The sequence below is a fragment of the Haliaeetus leucocephalus genome, unplaced genomic scaffold (genome assembly GCF_000737465.1).
Source record: "Haliaeetus leucocephalus isolate CR32 unplaced genomic scaffold, Haliaeetus_leucocephalus-4.0 Scaffold177, whole genome shotgun sequence".
NCBI classification, from domain to species: domain Eukaryota; kingdom Metazoa; phylum Chordata; class Aves; order Accipitriformes; family Accipitridae; genus Haliaeetus; species Haliaeetus leucocephalus.
Window position 1 is genome coordinate 604515 of NW_010972613.1, and position 15647 is coordinate 620161.

The window sequence follows — 15647 nt, forward strand, 5'->3', positions numbered from 1 at the left end:
GGGGGGTTGTACCTTTTTAAGCGCGTTTTTTGTTGGGGTAAGTTGATTTCCACGTTTATGTGCTTTTGATCTGGGGGAGCGGGGTGATCGCCCCCCCACTTCATTATATTTTTTTGGGGGGGAGCAGGGTTATTTCCCCCCTTTTCCTATTTTTGAGGCGGTGGTATGATGTAAAAGTTCACTCCCCTGCTGCCCCTGAAGCGATTTGCGAAGGGGAGGTGATTTCTTGCCTTAAAAATTTGGGTTTGGAGATGTTTTTTCCACCCAGTGTGGGTTTTTTTTGTCTGGGGGGAGGAGGAGGTGATTTTTTTGCAGTTACTGTTGTTACCGATCGCTAGCTCTTAAATAAATCCAACATCAATTTAATAATTTAACATTCAACATTAAATAATTTAACAATTTAAAACTTAGGTATTTTGGGGTGCGGTGACTCCCCCCCCTGTGGTTTGCAGGCAGAATACAATATTTTCTCCCCCCAGGTCTCTTTTTTCAGGGGTGGGGAATTGCTTTTTCCTCCTAACGTTGCTCAGTTGGTCGGTGTTTTTTTTCCCCGGGGAGGCTATTTCCCATTCCCAGTGTGGTTGGGGGGCTGGCACCCCTCCTCGATTTTGGGGGTCAGGAGATATCCCCGTGGATGCTTTGAAGAGGGAGGGGCGGCGTTTATCCCCTGAACGCTCGTGGCTGCTCCCCCCTTGCAGGATTAGCGGGGTGACGACGGGACCCCCCGAGTCACGGTGGGGTGGGGGGCGGGGGTGGGATCCGCTTCTCCGAGGCGGGATGTGCTGCGTCGTGCCCCTCCCTCGCTGAGGGTCCGCTGTTCCTCTCTGCCCCCCACCCCGGCCAGGAGGTTTGTGTCTGCTTGGCGCCTACGCAGACAGCGACGATGAGGAGGGCGAAACCCCGGAGAAGTCTGCCCGTTCCGCGGACGCGAATGGCAATAATTCGGCAGACATCGACAGCACGCTGGCAAACTTCCTGGCGGTTAGTGCGGCTCCGGGGAGAGAGGGCAGAGAGGAGCTTCACAGTCTGAGGCGTCATCCATCCTCTGCCGATAAAATGTTTTGACTCCGCTTTTGCCTCCCCTGGGATTTGAGGATCGTGTCGGGATGTTGTTTTCACAGGAGATCGATGCCATCACGGCTCCTCCGCAGCCCGCCGAGCCCTCCGCCGCCTCTTCCGCGCCGCCCCCCACTCCTCCCCGCCCGGAGCCGAAGGAGTCGGGCTCGGGCCAGTCCTCAGGCACCGCCAACGGTGCGGGATCTGCACCGGCCCCGGAGTGGCAGTACGATACCCAGTGCTCACTGGCAGGAGGTGAGCGCCTCGTCCAGGGTCTTGGGGCTGGGGGGGGGGGCTTCTGTCCCCCACTTTGCTCACTGAAGGGAGCTGAGGGTGGTGACAAGCGGTTGATGCTGGGAAAAGGGGGGTGACAACGGTCTGGGGAACCGATCTGGTTGGTGGTGGGACGCAGGCTCTGTGCATCCTGTGGCTGACGGCCTGTCCTTGTCCCCCCGCCCCCGGCAGTGGGAGAGCTGGAAATGGGTGACTGGCAGGAGGTGTGGGACGAGAACACCGGCTGCTACTATTACTGGAACACTCAGAGCAACGAGGTGACCTGGGAGCTGCCGCAGTACCTGGCGACGCAGGTCCAGGGCCTGCAGCACTACCAGCACAGGTGGGAGAGACCCCCAGCCCTGCGAGGGAAGACGATGGGGCTTTGTCCCCCAGCCCGCCCTTCATTCCCTCTCCTCTTCCTCAGCAGCACCGTGGCAGGCGCCAATGGCAGCTTTGTAGCGGCTGCCGAGCTGTACCCCCAGGAGAAGGGGGCCGCCCCCGGCAGCATCGGCCGTGGGTCCAGCCTCACCAAGCGGGAAGTGAAGAAGGTCAGTCGGACGGGCCGAGCACCAGGTTCTGGTTGCCCTGGGGCTTGTAGGGGCGCCTCTTTGGGCTTCCTTGGCAGTGGGTGGGTTGCTCCGCTCCATTCGCAGCCCAAAAAAGGGCCCCGTCAGCACAAGGGGCCACCTGGGCTCCTTCTTCTACGGGCTGCAGTCTCCTTCGCTGCTTGGGGAAGGCATAGGGCTGGGGTGAGGGGGCAGGGAGCAACGGCTGCTGCCGGAAAGCTCGCATGGCTGCTGCCGGAAAGCTTACGCAGCGCTCGACCCACAGGAAGTGAACGAAGGCGTGCAGGCCCTCTCCAACAGCGAGGAAGAGAAGAAGGGGGTGGCTGCAGCCCTCCTGGCACCACTCCTGCCTGATGTGGTGAAGGAGGAAGAGGAGCGCTGGAGGAGAAAGGTGATCTGCAAAGAGGAGGTCGAGCCACCCCCAGAAGAGGAGGCAAAAGCAGAAGAGGCAGTGGCCGCCCCCGAAGAGCCGCAGCCCAGCAGGGATCCCCTGGAAGACACGCTGCAGGAGGATCTGTGCAGCGTGGTGCAGTCGGGGGAGAGCGCTGAGGAAGAGGAGGAGCAAGATACCCTCGAGCTGGAGATGGTGCTGGAGAGAAAGAAGGTAAGGGGGAAATTTCTGTCACCAAAATGAGGCCGCGGGTGCAGCCAAGGAATAGTTGGGAATAAACTGGGAGCAGCAGACATTTTCACCTCTGTCCTCCTGCCTGCTCTGGGAGAGTGACCCTGCATTTCCCATGCTGATCCTATATGGGCCTGGGCTCAATATAGATCTGGGGGCTGATCAGCCACAGCTTCATGTGGATGCTGTGCTGACGAGTCAGTGGCCGTTGGCAAACTCTCGCCCCATCTTCCCTGCCATTAACGCGGTGCCTCGGTTAGAGCAGCTGTTTGCTCTTCTTTCACGGGTGACTCGTAACCGTGGCTGTTCTTCGGGGGACGCTCAGGTCCCTGAAGTGCCGCTCGCTGTCGTGTCTCTTGGCAGGCGGAGCTGCGTGCCTTGGAGGAAGGCGATGGCAGTGTTTCGGGCTCCAGCCCGCTCTCCGACGGGAGCCAGTCGGCCTCGCAGGATGCAACCCGCAGGCTGGCCTCTAAGCGAGGGAAATGGAAACTGTTTGTCGGAGCTGCCAGCCCCGAATCCGCAAGTCGAGGCTCCAGCAAAACAGGCCGGGAGAGCCCGGAAGCAGGAGAAGCAGGTAATTGGAAAGGCTCCCTTCGGAGGGAGGAGCAGGTATTTGGAAAGGCTGCAGCCCTCTCCTGCTGGGGTCTTCTTTCCCCGAAGATGCACGGGGCACCTGGAGCCCCACGCGGTGCGTAGAGGAGCCGGGCGGGCGGTGAGGTACATGTGCCAGGCAGGGGACAGGCCCAGAGGGGTGGCTGTCACCAATGTCACAGGCTGGCGGTGCCAGTCTTGCAGGCTCAGGGCAGCGTGGGGTTAAGCTGATGATCTGCCTGATTCTCTTTATCCTAATTAAAAAGAGAAAACAGGGTGGTGCCCATATTCAACACTTTTGTCAGGAAAATAAATAGAAGAGTGCCCGTACTCGATGCTTTAGCAGGAGAAGGAACGCAGAAGCTTGGTAATGGCTGCTTCACATCCCACCGCCTTCCGCTTTCCTCCCGACATTATAAATCCGAACTGTGGTACATGAGGAACTGTCATCTTCCTCTTTTCAAGTTCTTTTTCTAAGCTGCCTGGTAACGGTCGCCAAGTTTCAGGCAGGTGAAGTGTTCCCCAAGAGCCGCTCTGGCTCCGCGCTTGTTGGTGCGTGGGAAACGTAAGGCAGGACCCCGCTGCCAGGAAGATGTGGTTCACGTAAGGGTTGTTTGATACCAGGATACATTGCTGGAGCAACAACCCCTCGGCAGAGCTCGCATTCCTGTTTGCACTCTGCTTTCCAGTGGTACAGCCATGGTCTTTCAGAGACTGTTGTCAAATATATGTTAAGGGTAGTTCATCCGATGTTGCAGAACATCATATAAATTTATTGCCTCAGGGGAAATGGCACAATTGCAGCTGTTAGCCCGTGCTTTGCTACCTGTACCGACCTCCCATCCTCCCCAGTCCCTCCAGAGCTGCGCTCCCCGAAGCGCGCTTGAGAGAACAGCCTGTGCCTGGCGGCCCCGGGACTCCCAGATGTGCCAGTCCCTGGCACAAGGCTTCAGGCCAGCTGCCTGCCTCATGGCAAAGAGGAAGGCAGCCCCTCTGGTGCAGAAAGCTGGCTGAATGGGAGACAACTGCTTTTCCCAGGAAAAAACGGTACAAAAGTGCCCTGAGCCCGGAGCAGGCGTCGTCGTGCTGGAGTGGGAGATAGTGCCCTTCCCCAAAATGGTGTTGATGTGGTCTTTAACACGTGTCTGCTTCAGGCAGAGGTGTGATCTGGATGGCAGGCCTGGCATTAAGTCGGTGATGTTGTTTGTCTGGGGTGGCTCTTTGCGGGATGATTTTGCTGGAGGGTTTTCCCTTGTGCCTCGCAGGCCCGTGGGCAAAACGTCCCTGGAGCCAGCTCTTCCCAGCAGTGTTGGTTTCCTGCTTACCTGGGAAAGAGGAAGCTGTTACTCTAAAATAACCTGTTTTAAAAGTTGAGCACCGTGCTGCTGGAGGGTAGTTGAGGGAACTGTCCTGCCCTTCAGCGCCAGGACACGCTAGGAATGGGGGGTTTTTACCCCCCCCAAGGGCTTTTGTTAGGAGTCCCTCACAAAACTTCCCTCCCTGGAATTTGTCGCTTGGACAGTGAATTAGTCACCGCTGCTCTGTGATGGGGCAGAGGCAAAACCTTATGGTCTTGACAACTATTTGGGAGCTCTTTGGTCTTTGACAATGGTCTCAACTTATTTAATACCCAATACTTTTTCTTGACAAATTATTAAACTGCTGGAGTTTAACGCTTGCCTGCCTGGTGGTTAGCTCTCTTCATGCTTCCTTGAACCCTGCGCTCCACGCTGTTCCTCCTTCCTGCCCTTGTGCTGGAGCAGCTGTAATTCACTTCCCGTGCCGTCCTTCTGGAAGGACCCCCACCATCAAAGCACAGAGCTAGTGACCCTCTCTCCTTTTTAATTTCAGGCTCTCATCGCCGGCTCCTGTAGGAAAGAGGCCCCGGCTCTTTCCCTGCCCTCTCCTGCAGCGGCTTTGGTCCCCCGGCACGGTGTCTCCAGCCCACTGTTGGCAGCGCCGTGGCAGTGGTGGGAGAAGGGCTGACCTGTCATTTCTTCTCCTGCAGCGGTGAGCACAGAAGCAGCTGATGCGATTTCAGACAAAGAGGCAGAGTCTGAGGACCCCCAGGAGAAAGCAAAAGCCCAAGGGGCACCAAAAATAGAAGAGGAGGAGCAGGACCTAAAGGTACGGAGATGCAGAGGTGTGTGTCTGTGAGATCTGTCCCAGCTTGCATAAGGGACGTGGCCGGGCGCTTGGCCGCTCCCCCAGGCCCCGGCCAGTTCGTGGCTCTCCCAGGGGCTTGCCGTGCCGCCGGCAGTGCGGAGGGACGTGCTGGCTCCCTCGGCCACCTCTGCCCAGGGGACACCTGAGCTTTGGGCTGTGGGTTTGCCCCAGCTGGAGTGACCTTGTCCGCCTCCCGTGCTGCCGGCGGGACAGCACCATAGCCCTGCTGCAGCTCTACACCTCAGGTCCCTTTGCGGCTGCAAGAACAGCTTGCCCTGGCCCTGTGAAAGAACAGCCGTGCAGGATTGGGCCAGCATTTCTGCAGCCCAGTATCCTGTCTCCAGCAGGAGCCAGCAGCAAAGGCTTGAAAGTGTTGTAAAAAAAAAAACAAATAAAAGGGAGGGTGTGGGGGGCATAAAGACTGAGCCCAGGGACTTGTCGTGAGAGAGAGCAAACACTTTTGTCTTGACTTTCTTTTCACCAAAAACGGTATTACAGTCCTCTGGCACGTGCCCATTCAGTCGTCCCGTTTCCAGGCTGAAGACTCCTCATCCGTAATCTCTCTGTGTCTGGAGGCTGCCGGTACCTATTGCTCTGCCCTTCCCCTGGCATTACTTTTTTGAAGTTGTTAGATGCAAATTGGGGAAGCCCTGGAGACTTCTGCAGCATCATACTGATGCTGCGAAAAAGGCTCAGGCTTCAGTACTGATATTTTCTCTTCCGAGCCTTGGTTTGCTCTTTTTTGGCTGCAGCTGAACGATTCCCAGAGCCCCTTCCTGAGCCGTAGTAGTGACATGCAGAGCTACAGGCTCTGGGTGATGGTTACGCAGAATGGTAGGGGAGATCTTTTCCATTTGTCCTTTTGATTCCCCAGTTGCTTGTTACCCTGTGATCTCCTGCAGCGTTAAATTTGGCTCCTGAGTAATTTCGTTTCGTTAGCAAATGTTGTCACCTCCCTGTGCCAGATGGTTTATGGATGGGGAATCACCGGCTCGTGGTAGAACCCCGGTGGAAACCGGCAGCGAAAGCTGACCTCCGGCCATGCCCTTGTTTCCCACCACTTAATCATTTTTCCAGCGTGAAAGGGAAGGGCTTCGTTATTGTCCTCATGACAGATTTAGCATCTCTCCCGTGAAAGAAGTCTAGCAGAGTTTTGAGATGCGATGTTCCCTGCCCAAAACCACTGTGCCTCCCTCAGCATAGCATCTGCGTGAGGCTTGTCTGATTTTTTAAAATTCAATTTATCTAAAAAAAAAAAAGGAAAAAAAGCCTGCAGCAGGACCACGCTTGTTGGCTGCTGCACCCCAGATGGCTGCCGAAAGCCTTTTAAGCTGTCACATTTGCTGTCCCCTTTTCTCCTGGTACTGGCGGTGCTCTGTGACGGACTGTGTGCTGTAGCGTGGTGCTTTCCCATGCAGGATCCCCTTAGAGCTGTTGGAGGAATGCCGTCTCCTTGGGTAATTGGTACCGTTTGCTTCATCGGTTTGGGGTAATCTCTCTTCTGCCGGATCTCTGGTTTGCAGGAGATCCGTCGGGTCCTCCGCTGCGAAGTCACCCTCTGCTGTGGGATCCCCTGGCTTCTCCGTAGCCACGTTAACGTGGGAATTGTTTCCCTGCCTCAGGCTTCTCTAGTGCTGCTTGTCTGTCTGGCCCGTCCTCCTCTCTGGAGACAGACACTGCATTGTTGGCTTTGGGGATCTTCCAAAGCCTCTTCCAAAGAGTGAAGGAAAAAAGAAATTTTTAGAGCCTTCCCTGAAAGCAATCATGATGCCGCTTGCAGGCGTCCACCCCGTTTCTGCTCTTGTTTTCTGGCTTGTAGGTGCTTTCACGCAGGCCCCTCAGTCAGGGGGATTGACACGGGTGATCTCCGCGTCCCCGTGCAGTGCCCCAATGGGAGGTTTTGCTCCCGCGGGACGCTGGGGTTGAGTAACAGTGGTTGCTGTGGGCTGGCCTGAATCTTAACATAGATACTGTCTCTGCTTGGGAGTAAATCCGGAGCTGTTACCCCTTTCCTGTGCTTTCCAGCTAGTTCCTCCGGAAAGGGGTGATTTATGAAGCCTGAAATTATATCCTGGCCCATTTCATTTGGGAAACGGTTGAAGTATTAGATTTAATGCTTTCCGCCCTGGCGATTGCTCTGCTGTAACTCCAGAGCCGGGGTGCTGAACCAGACTGAGCCCGTACCCTCCTTCAGCTGGCGCGGAGCGGCGACTGCTCTGGCAAGCGCCGGGAGCTGTGGCTGGGAGTAGGGCAAGGTCCGCACGAAGGAGTTGGGGTTCGCTGGCACCTCCCGCAGCTGCAGAGGAGGTCTTGTCCTGCCATCCCACAGCAACCCCCTCCCTGGGGCACAGGAGGTAGCGGGGTTTCGAGGAGGGGGTGACAGGCACACACACATTCAGGGTGGCACGTCCCAGTCCCGCCAGGCTGAGGGGCTGCTGGCTGTCCAGAGTCTTGTTTGCCGGGGAAGGCCTCGAGCTGTGAGGCCGCAGCCGCCCGGTGACGCTACCCGAGGACGGCTCTTTACTCTCCCCTTTCTCCCTGGCAGTTTCAGATCGGAGAGCTGGCAAATACTCTGACTAGTAAATTGGAGTTCCTGGGCATCAACAGACAATCTATCTCCAACTTCCACATGTTGCTGTTGCAGACAGAGGTAACCGAGCCTTCGCCCCTCGCTCCGGCCTTCTGTTCCGAAGCGGATCAAATACTGTCCGCCGTTCGAGCGCCGAGGGCCGGTGCTGCGTGAACCTTGTGGCCGCGGTGGCACCACACCGCGGCGTGCCCACCTGCCCGCCTCCTGCAGGGCCCTTCCTCAGCGGGGGGAGAGCATGGCTTTGCGCGGAGGCGGTGTCTTCCTCCTGGCCCCCCAAGTCCCGTGCCGTAAGGGAGCCTCCCGGACCTCGAGTCCTGTCCCGAGGGCCGCTTGCAGCCTCCCTCAACGGCTTCCCCCGGTTCTTGCCCTCTAGACCCGCATTGCAGACTGGCGAGAAGGTGCTCTCAATGGAAACTACCTCAAACGCAAACTCCAAGATGCAGCCGAACAGCTAAAACAATACGAAATAAACGCCACCCCTAAAGGCTGGTCCTGCCACTGGGACAGGTACGCGCTCTCCTACCTTTCTCACCTTTCATCTCTGACATCTCAGACATGATTTGTGACCATCACCACCCGACGACGTGGCGCCGTCCCTCTCGGAGACTGAGAGCAGCTTCTGTTAGCAGTGCTGGGCAGGCAGAGAAACGTCCGGCACTCGCAGAGTTTGGGCCAGCCACCAAACTGGAGGATCCAAACGGAGTGCTCAGTGCTTTGAGACGGAGCTGATTCCCTGATCGGACAGAGCTGGTTTTCACTCGCGAGTGTAAAGCGCTGTGGAGGGCGGGCCTGGGGGGTCGCGCATGCGAGAGCTCTGTGAACTTTGCAGGATCTCTGGATCACCTCTTCTGACCAACAGCTCTGACAAAGGACAAACTTCAACTCATCGACGGAACGAAGAACAAGATTTCTGTCTCCTGCCAGCAGGTCAGACCCAAACATTTCTTTGTCTATTTGGCTTTCTTGATTAATTTTCCTTTGTTTGAAATCTTTGCTCTTTTGTTTTTCAGCTCCCAGATCCGCTCCCTCTCTCTAGCATTCACTGTGTGTTTGACACCAAGAGTATCATAAAAGCGACCTCCGCGCACCACGGGGTAGGGGGGCAGCCGCTTCTCTCCATTGGGCTGTTCCCCGGTGCCTCTTCTTGGAGGGCGACTTTCAGCCAAGGTGGCGGCTGAAAGTCCCGATGCTAGCGAGACGTCGCTCTGCTGCACGCTGGCCTGCTTTCTCAGCCCTCCCCTCCCTCGGAGCGGGGGGCTCAGGGCGACGTTCACGCAGCCAGCAATGCAAATAGCTTTGAGCGAGCCGGCTCGGGCCTCTCCTGCCTCTGTCCTCAAAGTTGTTTGTTGCGTTTGGGAGAGCGGCGGCCCTGCCGCAGAGGGTCTTCCCTGCGAGAGCGCAGCGCTGTCGTGGGCAGGCCCGCCTCGGAGTGTCGGTGGCGGGGGAGGGAATCTAAAGCCTCCTTCTCTTTCTTGTGATTTAGGGAGCATAGACGCTATTTCTATGTTAACGAGCGCTCAGGAGAGTCACAATGGGAGTTCCCCGACGGGGAGGACGAAGAGGAGGGACAGCGGAGCACCGACAGAAAAGCCGACGGTCCTCCTAAACCACCTCCAAAAGACAAAGGAGAGCGCGCCGAGGACCCCGCCGAGCGCTCCACAGGTACAGCCGGGGGCGGGAACGGGGACGAGGGAGGAGGGGGTCGCTGCGGTTGGGGGGTCCTGGCCCCGAAGCGGGGTGTTGGGGGGGCCCCACCGAGCACTAGAGCAGTACGTGGTGGCGCTGGCCTCCCTCCCCGGGCCTTAGCGAAGCCGGGACGAGCGCCGCTCCCGCGTCCGAGCTGTCCCCATCAGTTTTAGGCATCGCAGCGGCGCCGGGGAAGGCGGCGTGCAGCTCGTCGGTCAAGCCCGTGGCGTGAGCTCTGCCTGCCCGCTCCCAGGCAGGGCCCTGGCAGGGAGGCAGCGGGCAGGAGCAGGCAGCGCGGTCCGTAGCGTGGGTTTTCAAGCCTGTGTCAATATGTATTCTTCAGGCTCCCTTTGTAAAGAATCCTTCTCAGGCCAAGTTCCTGCTACGTCTCTCATGCCGCTCACTCCATTTTGGACTCTGCTTCAGTCCTCTGTCCCGGTCCTCCAACCTCCCTTGCCTTTGGAAATGCCTCCGCCGCCTCCGCCTCCACCGGACTCGCCTCCGCCGCCGCCCCCGCCGCCCCCACCTCCCGGAGAAGACGGTGAGATCCAGGAAGTGGAGATGGAAGATGAGGGGGGCGAGGAGCCGCCCGCCCCAGGAACGGAGGAAGACGCTCCCCTGAAGCCTCTCCTGCGCCCAGCTGCCAGCAGCAGCCAGGTGAGCGGCGGTGCCGGCAGCCGGGCGAAGCCGGGCCTCGGCCAGTCCCACCACCCTGTGTCCGGCACGGGTAGGGGGCATGGAAGGGCGCTCATTCGGCTGCACCTTGGGGCTGCGTCCCTCCCGGCTCGGCGCTCACCTCGGCACTCTCTTCCAGGGTCCCGTTGAACCGAGCCCAGCCCCTCTGCTCTCCACCAAGCCTCAGAAGAGGAAAGCCGTGGAGATGAGCCCGGGGCTGATGCAGCGAACGGCCACCATCGGCAGCTGCCCTGTCATCTACAGCCAGCCCCTGATGGCCGCTGGCAAGTACCAGCCTTCGGCCGTGCCCCTTGCCTCCCTGAGGCCGCGCCAGCGGCTACAGGGCGAGATCCAGGGCCGCCCCAACCTCCGCATCGCACCGGGCCACGCCGGCCCTCAGCCTGCCGCGCTGGGCCTGCAGTCCAGCTTCCTGGGTGTGACGGCGCCCACCGCACCTTCCGTCATGAGCTACTCAGAGTGCGCCACGCCCGTCAGCCTGGCCGCTGCCGCCGTGCAACCGGCTCCGGCGCGAGGAGCCCTGCCTGCTGCCGGCACCACCGACCAGCCACCTCCTCCGCCGCCCCCCCAGACACCCCCGCCTCCCGCCCCCAAGGCGCCGCCGCCACCAGAGAAGGAGAAGCCAAGGAAGGGGCGGAAGGACAAGGTAGGCAGGTGCTCTTGCGCCGGTCACTCGCCGGGCACCCTCTTTTCCCTTTCCAGCCACCCTCACCACAGTCTTTTGCGTTTCTGGCGCAGGGCAAGAAGGGCAAGACGAAGATGCCGTCGCTGGTGAAGAAGTGGCAGAGTATCCAGCGGGAGCTGGATGAGGAGGAGAACTCCAGCTCCAGCGAGGAGGATCGGGAGACCACTGCCCAGCGGCGCATCGAGGAGTGGAAGCAGCAGCAGCTGATGAGGTATGAGCCCCGGGAGGCTGCCCTGGCATCGGCATCCCTTCTCCGTGGCATGCTGCCTGGCTCAGCTCCACCTCAGGGGGAACGTTTCCTTGTCCCCTGTAGAGGCAGAGTGGGGATCCGCATCTCCGGCCCCGGGGGGAGGCATGCGAGGGTGGGGGAGGACTGTCACCTTGTGCCACCCGGGTGCTGACACCCCACTTTATCCCTGCAGTGGCATGGCGGAGAGGAACGCCAACTTCGAGGCGCTGCCAGAGGACTGGCGAGCACGGCTGAAGCGGAGGAAAACCGCGTCAAGCACATGAGGCGCGGCCACACTCTTTTTTTACAGATGTACAGTTCAGAGCCCTTCACTTGAGCGTTGTCCAATAAATTGTAGCAGTTTGGGACGTGCCGTCTGGTTGAGCAGGAGCTGTCCCTGCCCCTGCCGCGGCAGCAGGAGGTTGGGAGCAGTTTGGGGCCGGTGTGTGCGGTGGTCCTGGCTGGGGCTGATACCGTGGGGGCCCTTTGTGGCCCCACTCCCCTGGGCATCTGCCAGGATAAGGAAATCCCTCTGGCTCCTTTCCCAGCTCCACTCTGGGACCGCCCCGTCCCTCCCTGCCACTGGCCGGTCGCTCAGCGACCGCGTCCCAGCTCCCTGGCGTTGCTGGGACCGGAGAAGGGTTTTGCCGGACTTCTCGCAGCCATGCAGCCCTCGGGGTGCTCCACTGCCCGGGTCGTGGAGGGAGGACTGGGGGGGTTTGGCGGAGGGTGGGTCCCCGACCCCTACGACAGCTTCATGCGCAGCCACCTGCGCTACTACGGCTACTTCCGAGGTGAGCCATGGCCACGGTGGGGTCCTGGTGGGGTCCCCTCAGGCCCCCCCAGCCACTTGGGCTGCAGTGGTGCTCTCCCCAAGGCCAGAAGGCAGGCGGGCAGAAGAGCCCCATGTCCCCAGGGATCCCCTCGGAGCAGCACCCCACCGAGGCAACTGGTACGGGCAGCACTGACCCTGGCTACCTGTGGGGTCCCAGGCAGGAGCCGAGCCGTGAGTGAGACCCCCGCAGCCCCCCGCAGCCCCCCAGCACTGGGGTTGGTGCTGCCCCAGGGCCTGGAACTGTGTTCTGCCATGGAGGGGGTGCAGTGGGGGGTGGTTTTGGGGGCCATCCCCACCCTCCCAGCCTGGGCTTCTCTATCTCTGCCGGAGACGTGTCGTGGAGCCGGCAGCGCACCAGAGCCCCCGCAGCCCCTCCTGGTCCCCTTGCAGCCCCTGGGCTGCTGGAGCCAGCCCCCTCTGCACAGCGCCGGGGCACGCCGCTTCCCTCGGCACGGCACCGTGGGTCCCCGGGGGAGCCACGGGCTCTCTTCGCCCTTCCCTCGGCGTGGGGACCCCTGCCCGCTCCCCGCTGGCCCATCGAGTGCGAAGTCATCGAGGAGACTATCGAGCACATCGGTGAGGGAGTGCTCCGGCTGTTCCCCCCCCCCCCGGTGACGGACCCCTGCTGTGCCCATAGTGCCCGTCTGCACCCCCCCACAGAGTGGGTGCCCCCTGAACCGGAGCCCTTCTGCCAGCCGACGGGCCCTCACTGGGCCCCAGCTACCCTCGGTGAGGAGCACGGCACCGTTGTCTACCACCTCAGCCCAGGTAGTGGGGAGCGGGCAGCACCCCGGGGTGCCCCCTCGGTCTCCCCAGGCCCCCATCGCCGTCCCTCCGGGCTTTCCCCCACAGCGCCCCAAGGCTCCTGCTTCACCCGCGCTCGGATTGGGGGGGCCCCAGGTCCCCTCTCCTCGCCGGCAGCCCCCTTGGAGGGTCCCCAGGACACCACGCTGCTCTTCGAATCCCGCTTCGAGAGTGGCAACCTCCAGAAAGCCGTCAAGGTGTAAGAGAGGGGCCGGGGGGGTGCGGTGGTAGCGGCAGTGGGGCCAGGAGCTGGAGCGTGGCCCATCCCGCTGTGCAGGGGCCCCTACGAGTACGTGCTGATGCTGCGGCCGGACCTGTACACCGCCAAGCACACCCAGTGGTTCTACTTCCGCGTCCAAAACACCCGGCGAGGCCCCCTCTACCGCTTCACCATCGCCAACATGGCAAAGCCCAAGAGCCTCTATGGCGAGGGCATGCGGCCGCTGTTCTACTCCCAGCGGGATGCCCAGAGCCGCAGTATTGGCTGGCGCCGGGTTGGGGCCGACGTCCGCTACTACCGGGGCAGCAGCGGGGAGGAGCCAGCCGCCTTCCGCCTCTCCTGGACGGCACGCTTCCCCCACGACGGTGACACCTGCTTCTTCGCCCACTCTTACCCCTACACCTACTCTGACCTGCAGCGCTACCTGCGGGCGCTGGCGGGCGATCCGGTGCGCTCACGGTACTGCGCGGTGCGGGCGCTGTGCCGCAGCCTGGCCGGCAACACCGTCTACCTGCTGACCATCACTAGCCCCACTGGCGCGGCGGCCAAGCGGGCGGTGGTGCTGAGCGCCCGCGCGCACCCCGGGGAGAGCGGTGGCTCCTGGGCCATGCGGGGCTTCCTCGATTTCCTCCTCAGCGCCGACGCTGATGCCCAGCTCCTGCGCCAGCTCTTTGTCTTCAAGGTGGTGCCCATGCTCAACCCTGACGGGGTGGTGGTGGGCAACTCCCGCTGCTCCCTGGCGGGCCGCGACCTCAACAGGGCTTACGGGACAGCACTCTGCAGCTCCTTCCCCGGCGTGTGGCACCTGCGGGCCATGGTCGAGAGGTGAGGTGGGGGTGTCGGGAGCCGGCAGCATGGTGCCGCTCCTGCGGCAATGCCGGTGACCATATCCTGATGCACGCAGGGTGCTGGCAGAGCGGGAGGTGGTGCTTTACTGTGACTTCCACGGGCACAGCCGGAAGAACAACGTCTTCATGTATGGTTGTGATGGTGGCGGGGCCGGGCTGCGGCTGTGCCAGCGCATCTTCCCCCTGATGCTGAGCAAAAATGCCCCTGACAAGGTGGGACACTCAGAAGCCATTCTTGGAGCCAGGGAGTGGCGTCCCTGCTGAGCTTTGCGGTGACACCGGATGGCAACGTGGGGAATGTGGCCGCCATGCCGCTTCCCGAGGCACCGCCACAGTGTCTCTGCGGGGCTGCAGAGGGGCACACATCCCCCTGCCGTGCTGACCCTGGGGCTGGCCCCAGTTCTCCTTCCCCAGCTGCAAGTTCAAGGTGCAGAAGAGTAAAGCGGGGACGGGCAGGGTCGTCATGTGGCGCATGGGTGTCTCTAACAGCTACACCATGGAGGCAGCCTTTGGCGGCTCCACGCTGGGTGAGGGGCCGCCGCCGGCCGGGGCTGACGGTGTTGGGTGCGTTGGGGGCGGGCGGGGTGGTCCCCGGGGTTGGGAAGCTGCCGCTTGTTTCCTTTTCCCCTGTCCCCTCCAGGTGGGAGGAGCTCGCACTTCACCGTGGAGGACCTCAAGTCGCTGGGCTACCACCTCTGCGACACCCTGCTAGACTTCTGCGACCCTGATCCCGCCAAGGTGGGCCAGCAACCGCAGCTCAAACCACAGCACCCAGGCCGGTTCCGGTGCCGTAGGTGGGTCACGGTGACGCTGGCTCCATTGCACAGTTCCAGCAGTGCCTGTCAGAGGTGGATGCGCTGCTGCGGCAATGGCTGGGCCGGGAGCCGGGCTCTGGTGGCAGCTGGAGTGATGTCTCCCCCTCGGAGCTCGAGTCCAGGTACATCCCGGCTGTGCCGCCCCACAGAGCTACGGCGGTGCCGGCAGCGGCTGCAGGCGGTTGTCTCCCCCACACAGCACCAGCGGCTCCGACAGCTCTGTGTCCAATGGGTCCCCGGCTCACCTCCGTGGCCTAGCCTGGCCGGTGAGTCCCTGGGTGCCGCTGCTTTTGGGGTGGGAGGGACGAAGCGCCGGGGAGGTGCGAGGTGTCATGGGGTGCAGACGCCCCGGCACCGCTTTGCCATCTGGTGCAGCTGGAGCAAGGGAGGAGGAAGCGGCTGCGGAGTCGGAGAGTGAGGAATGCCCTGCGCCGGACAAATGCTGTCTACCAGAGCCGTGCCAGTGTCCCGGTGAGCCTGGGCCCACAAGCATGGTCCACCCAGTCCCAGAGGGTACGGTCCTGCAGGGACACTTGTCCCCAGTGCAGTCCCAGACTGGTGCCAGCACCCATGGGGCTCCAAGTGGGTCTGACCCCTCTTCTGTGACCCCCCCAGGTGAGGCTGGGGCCCTCCAGGACCTGCAGGCAGCCGGCTCTCCCCAGCACCCCGAGGGGAGGCAGCGTGGCGGGAGAGGAGCCCAGAGCCGGCTCGAGCATGACCTTTCCCAGCGCAGCCAGAGCAGGGGCTGGCCGCCACGCCGCCATGGGGCGATCTCAGCTGGATGGTGGCACAAGCGCGGTGTCCCACCGTCGGCCACCACTGAGCATCCCTCACCCCGGTGTCACCGGTGATTGCTCACAGGACACAGCCCCGGGAGCCGAAACAAAGCCGTCCCGGCGGCGGGGAGGGCAGGCGACCCCAGCCAGCAGGCACGGGGCGCGTCCCCCCCTCACTGCCCGCGGCAG

The 15647-nt window shown here is 61.4% G+C and overlaps 2 protein-coding genes across 2 annotated transcripts in view; both read left to right on the forward strand.

Annotated features, from left to right (window-relative positions):
- FNBP4 (formin binding protein 4) overlaps positions 1–11535 on the forward strand; it is a 12245-nt gene extending 710 nt beyond the window's left edge. The window contains exons 2-16 of the mRNA XM_010564378.1: positions 809–981; positions 1122–1311; positions 1522–1672; positions 1757–1880; positions 2164–2502; positions 2884–3094; positions 5120–5238; positions 7823–7927; positions 8241–8374; positions 8697–8794; positions 9351–9529; positions 9980–10210; positions 10368–10892; positions 10985–11142; positions 11354–11535. Of these exons, the coding sequence (XP_010562680.1) occupies positions 809–981; positions 1122–1311; positions 1522–1672; positions 1757–1880; positions 2164–2502; positions 2884–3094; positions 5120–5238; positions 7823–7927; positions 8241–8374; positions 8697–8794; positions 9351–9529; positions 9980–10210; positions 10368–10892; positions 10985–11142; positions 11354–11444 (2828 nt within the window). The 3' untranslated portion in view covers positions 11445–11535. The remainder of the gene's footprint in view (positions 1–808; positions 982–1121; positions 1312–1521; positions 1673–1756; positions 1881–2163; positions 2503–2883; positions 3095–5119; positions 5239–7822; positions 7928–8240; positions 8375–8696; positions 8795–9350; positions 9530–9979; positions 10211–10367; positions 10893–10984; positions 11143–11353) is intronic.
- Positions 11536–11824: 289 nt separating this feature from the next.
- AGBL2 (ATP/GTP binding protein-like 2) overlaps positions 11825–15647 on the forward strand; it is a 7644-nt gene continuing 3821 nt past the window's right edge. The window contains exons 1-13 of the mRNA XM_010564379.1: positions 11825–11981; positions 12038–12112; positions 12386–12571; positions 12656–12763; positions 12848–12998; positions 13077–13844; positions 13924–14080; positions 14268–14394; positions 14508–14605; positions 14695–14804; positions 14882–14948; positions 15058–15153; positions 15298–15529. Coding sequence (XP_010562681.1) covers positions 11825–11981; positions 12038–12112; positions 12386–12571; positions 12656–12763; positions 12848–12998; positions 13077–13844; positions 13924–14080; positions 14268–14394; positions 14508–14605; positions 14695–14804; positions 14882–14948; positions 15058–15153; positions 15298–15529 — 2332 coding nt within the window. The remainder of the gene's footprint in view (positions 11982–12037; positions 12113–12385; positions 12572–12655; positions 12764–12847; positions 12999–13076; positions 13845–13923; positions 14081–14267; positions 14395–14507; positions 14606–14694; positions 14805–14881; positions 14949–15057; positions 15154–15297; positions 15530–15647) is intronic.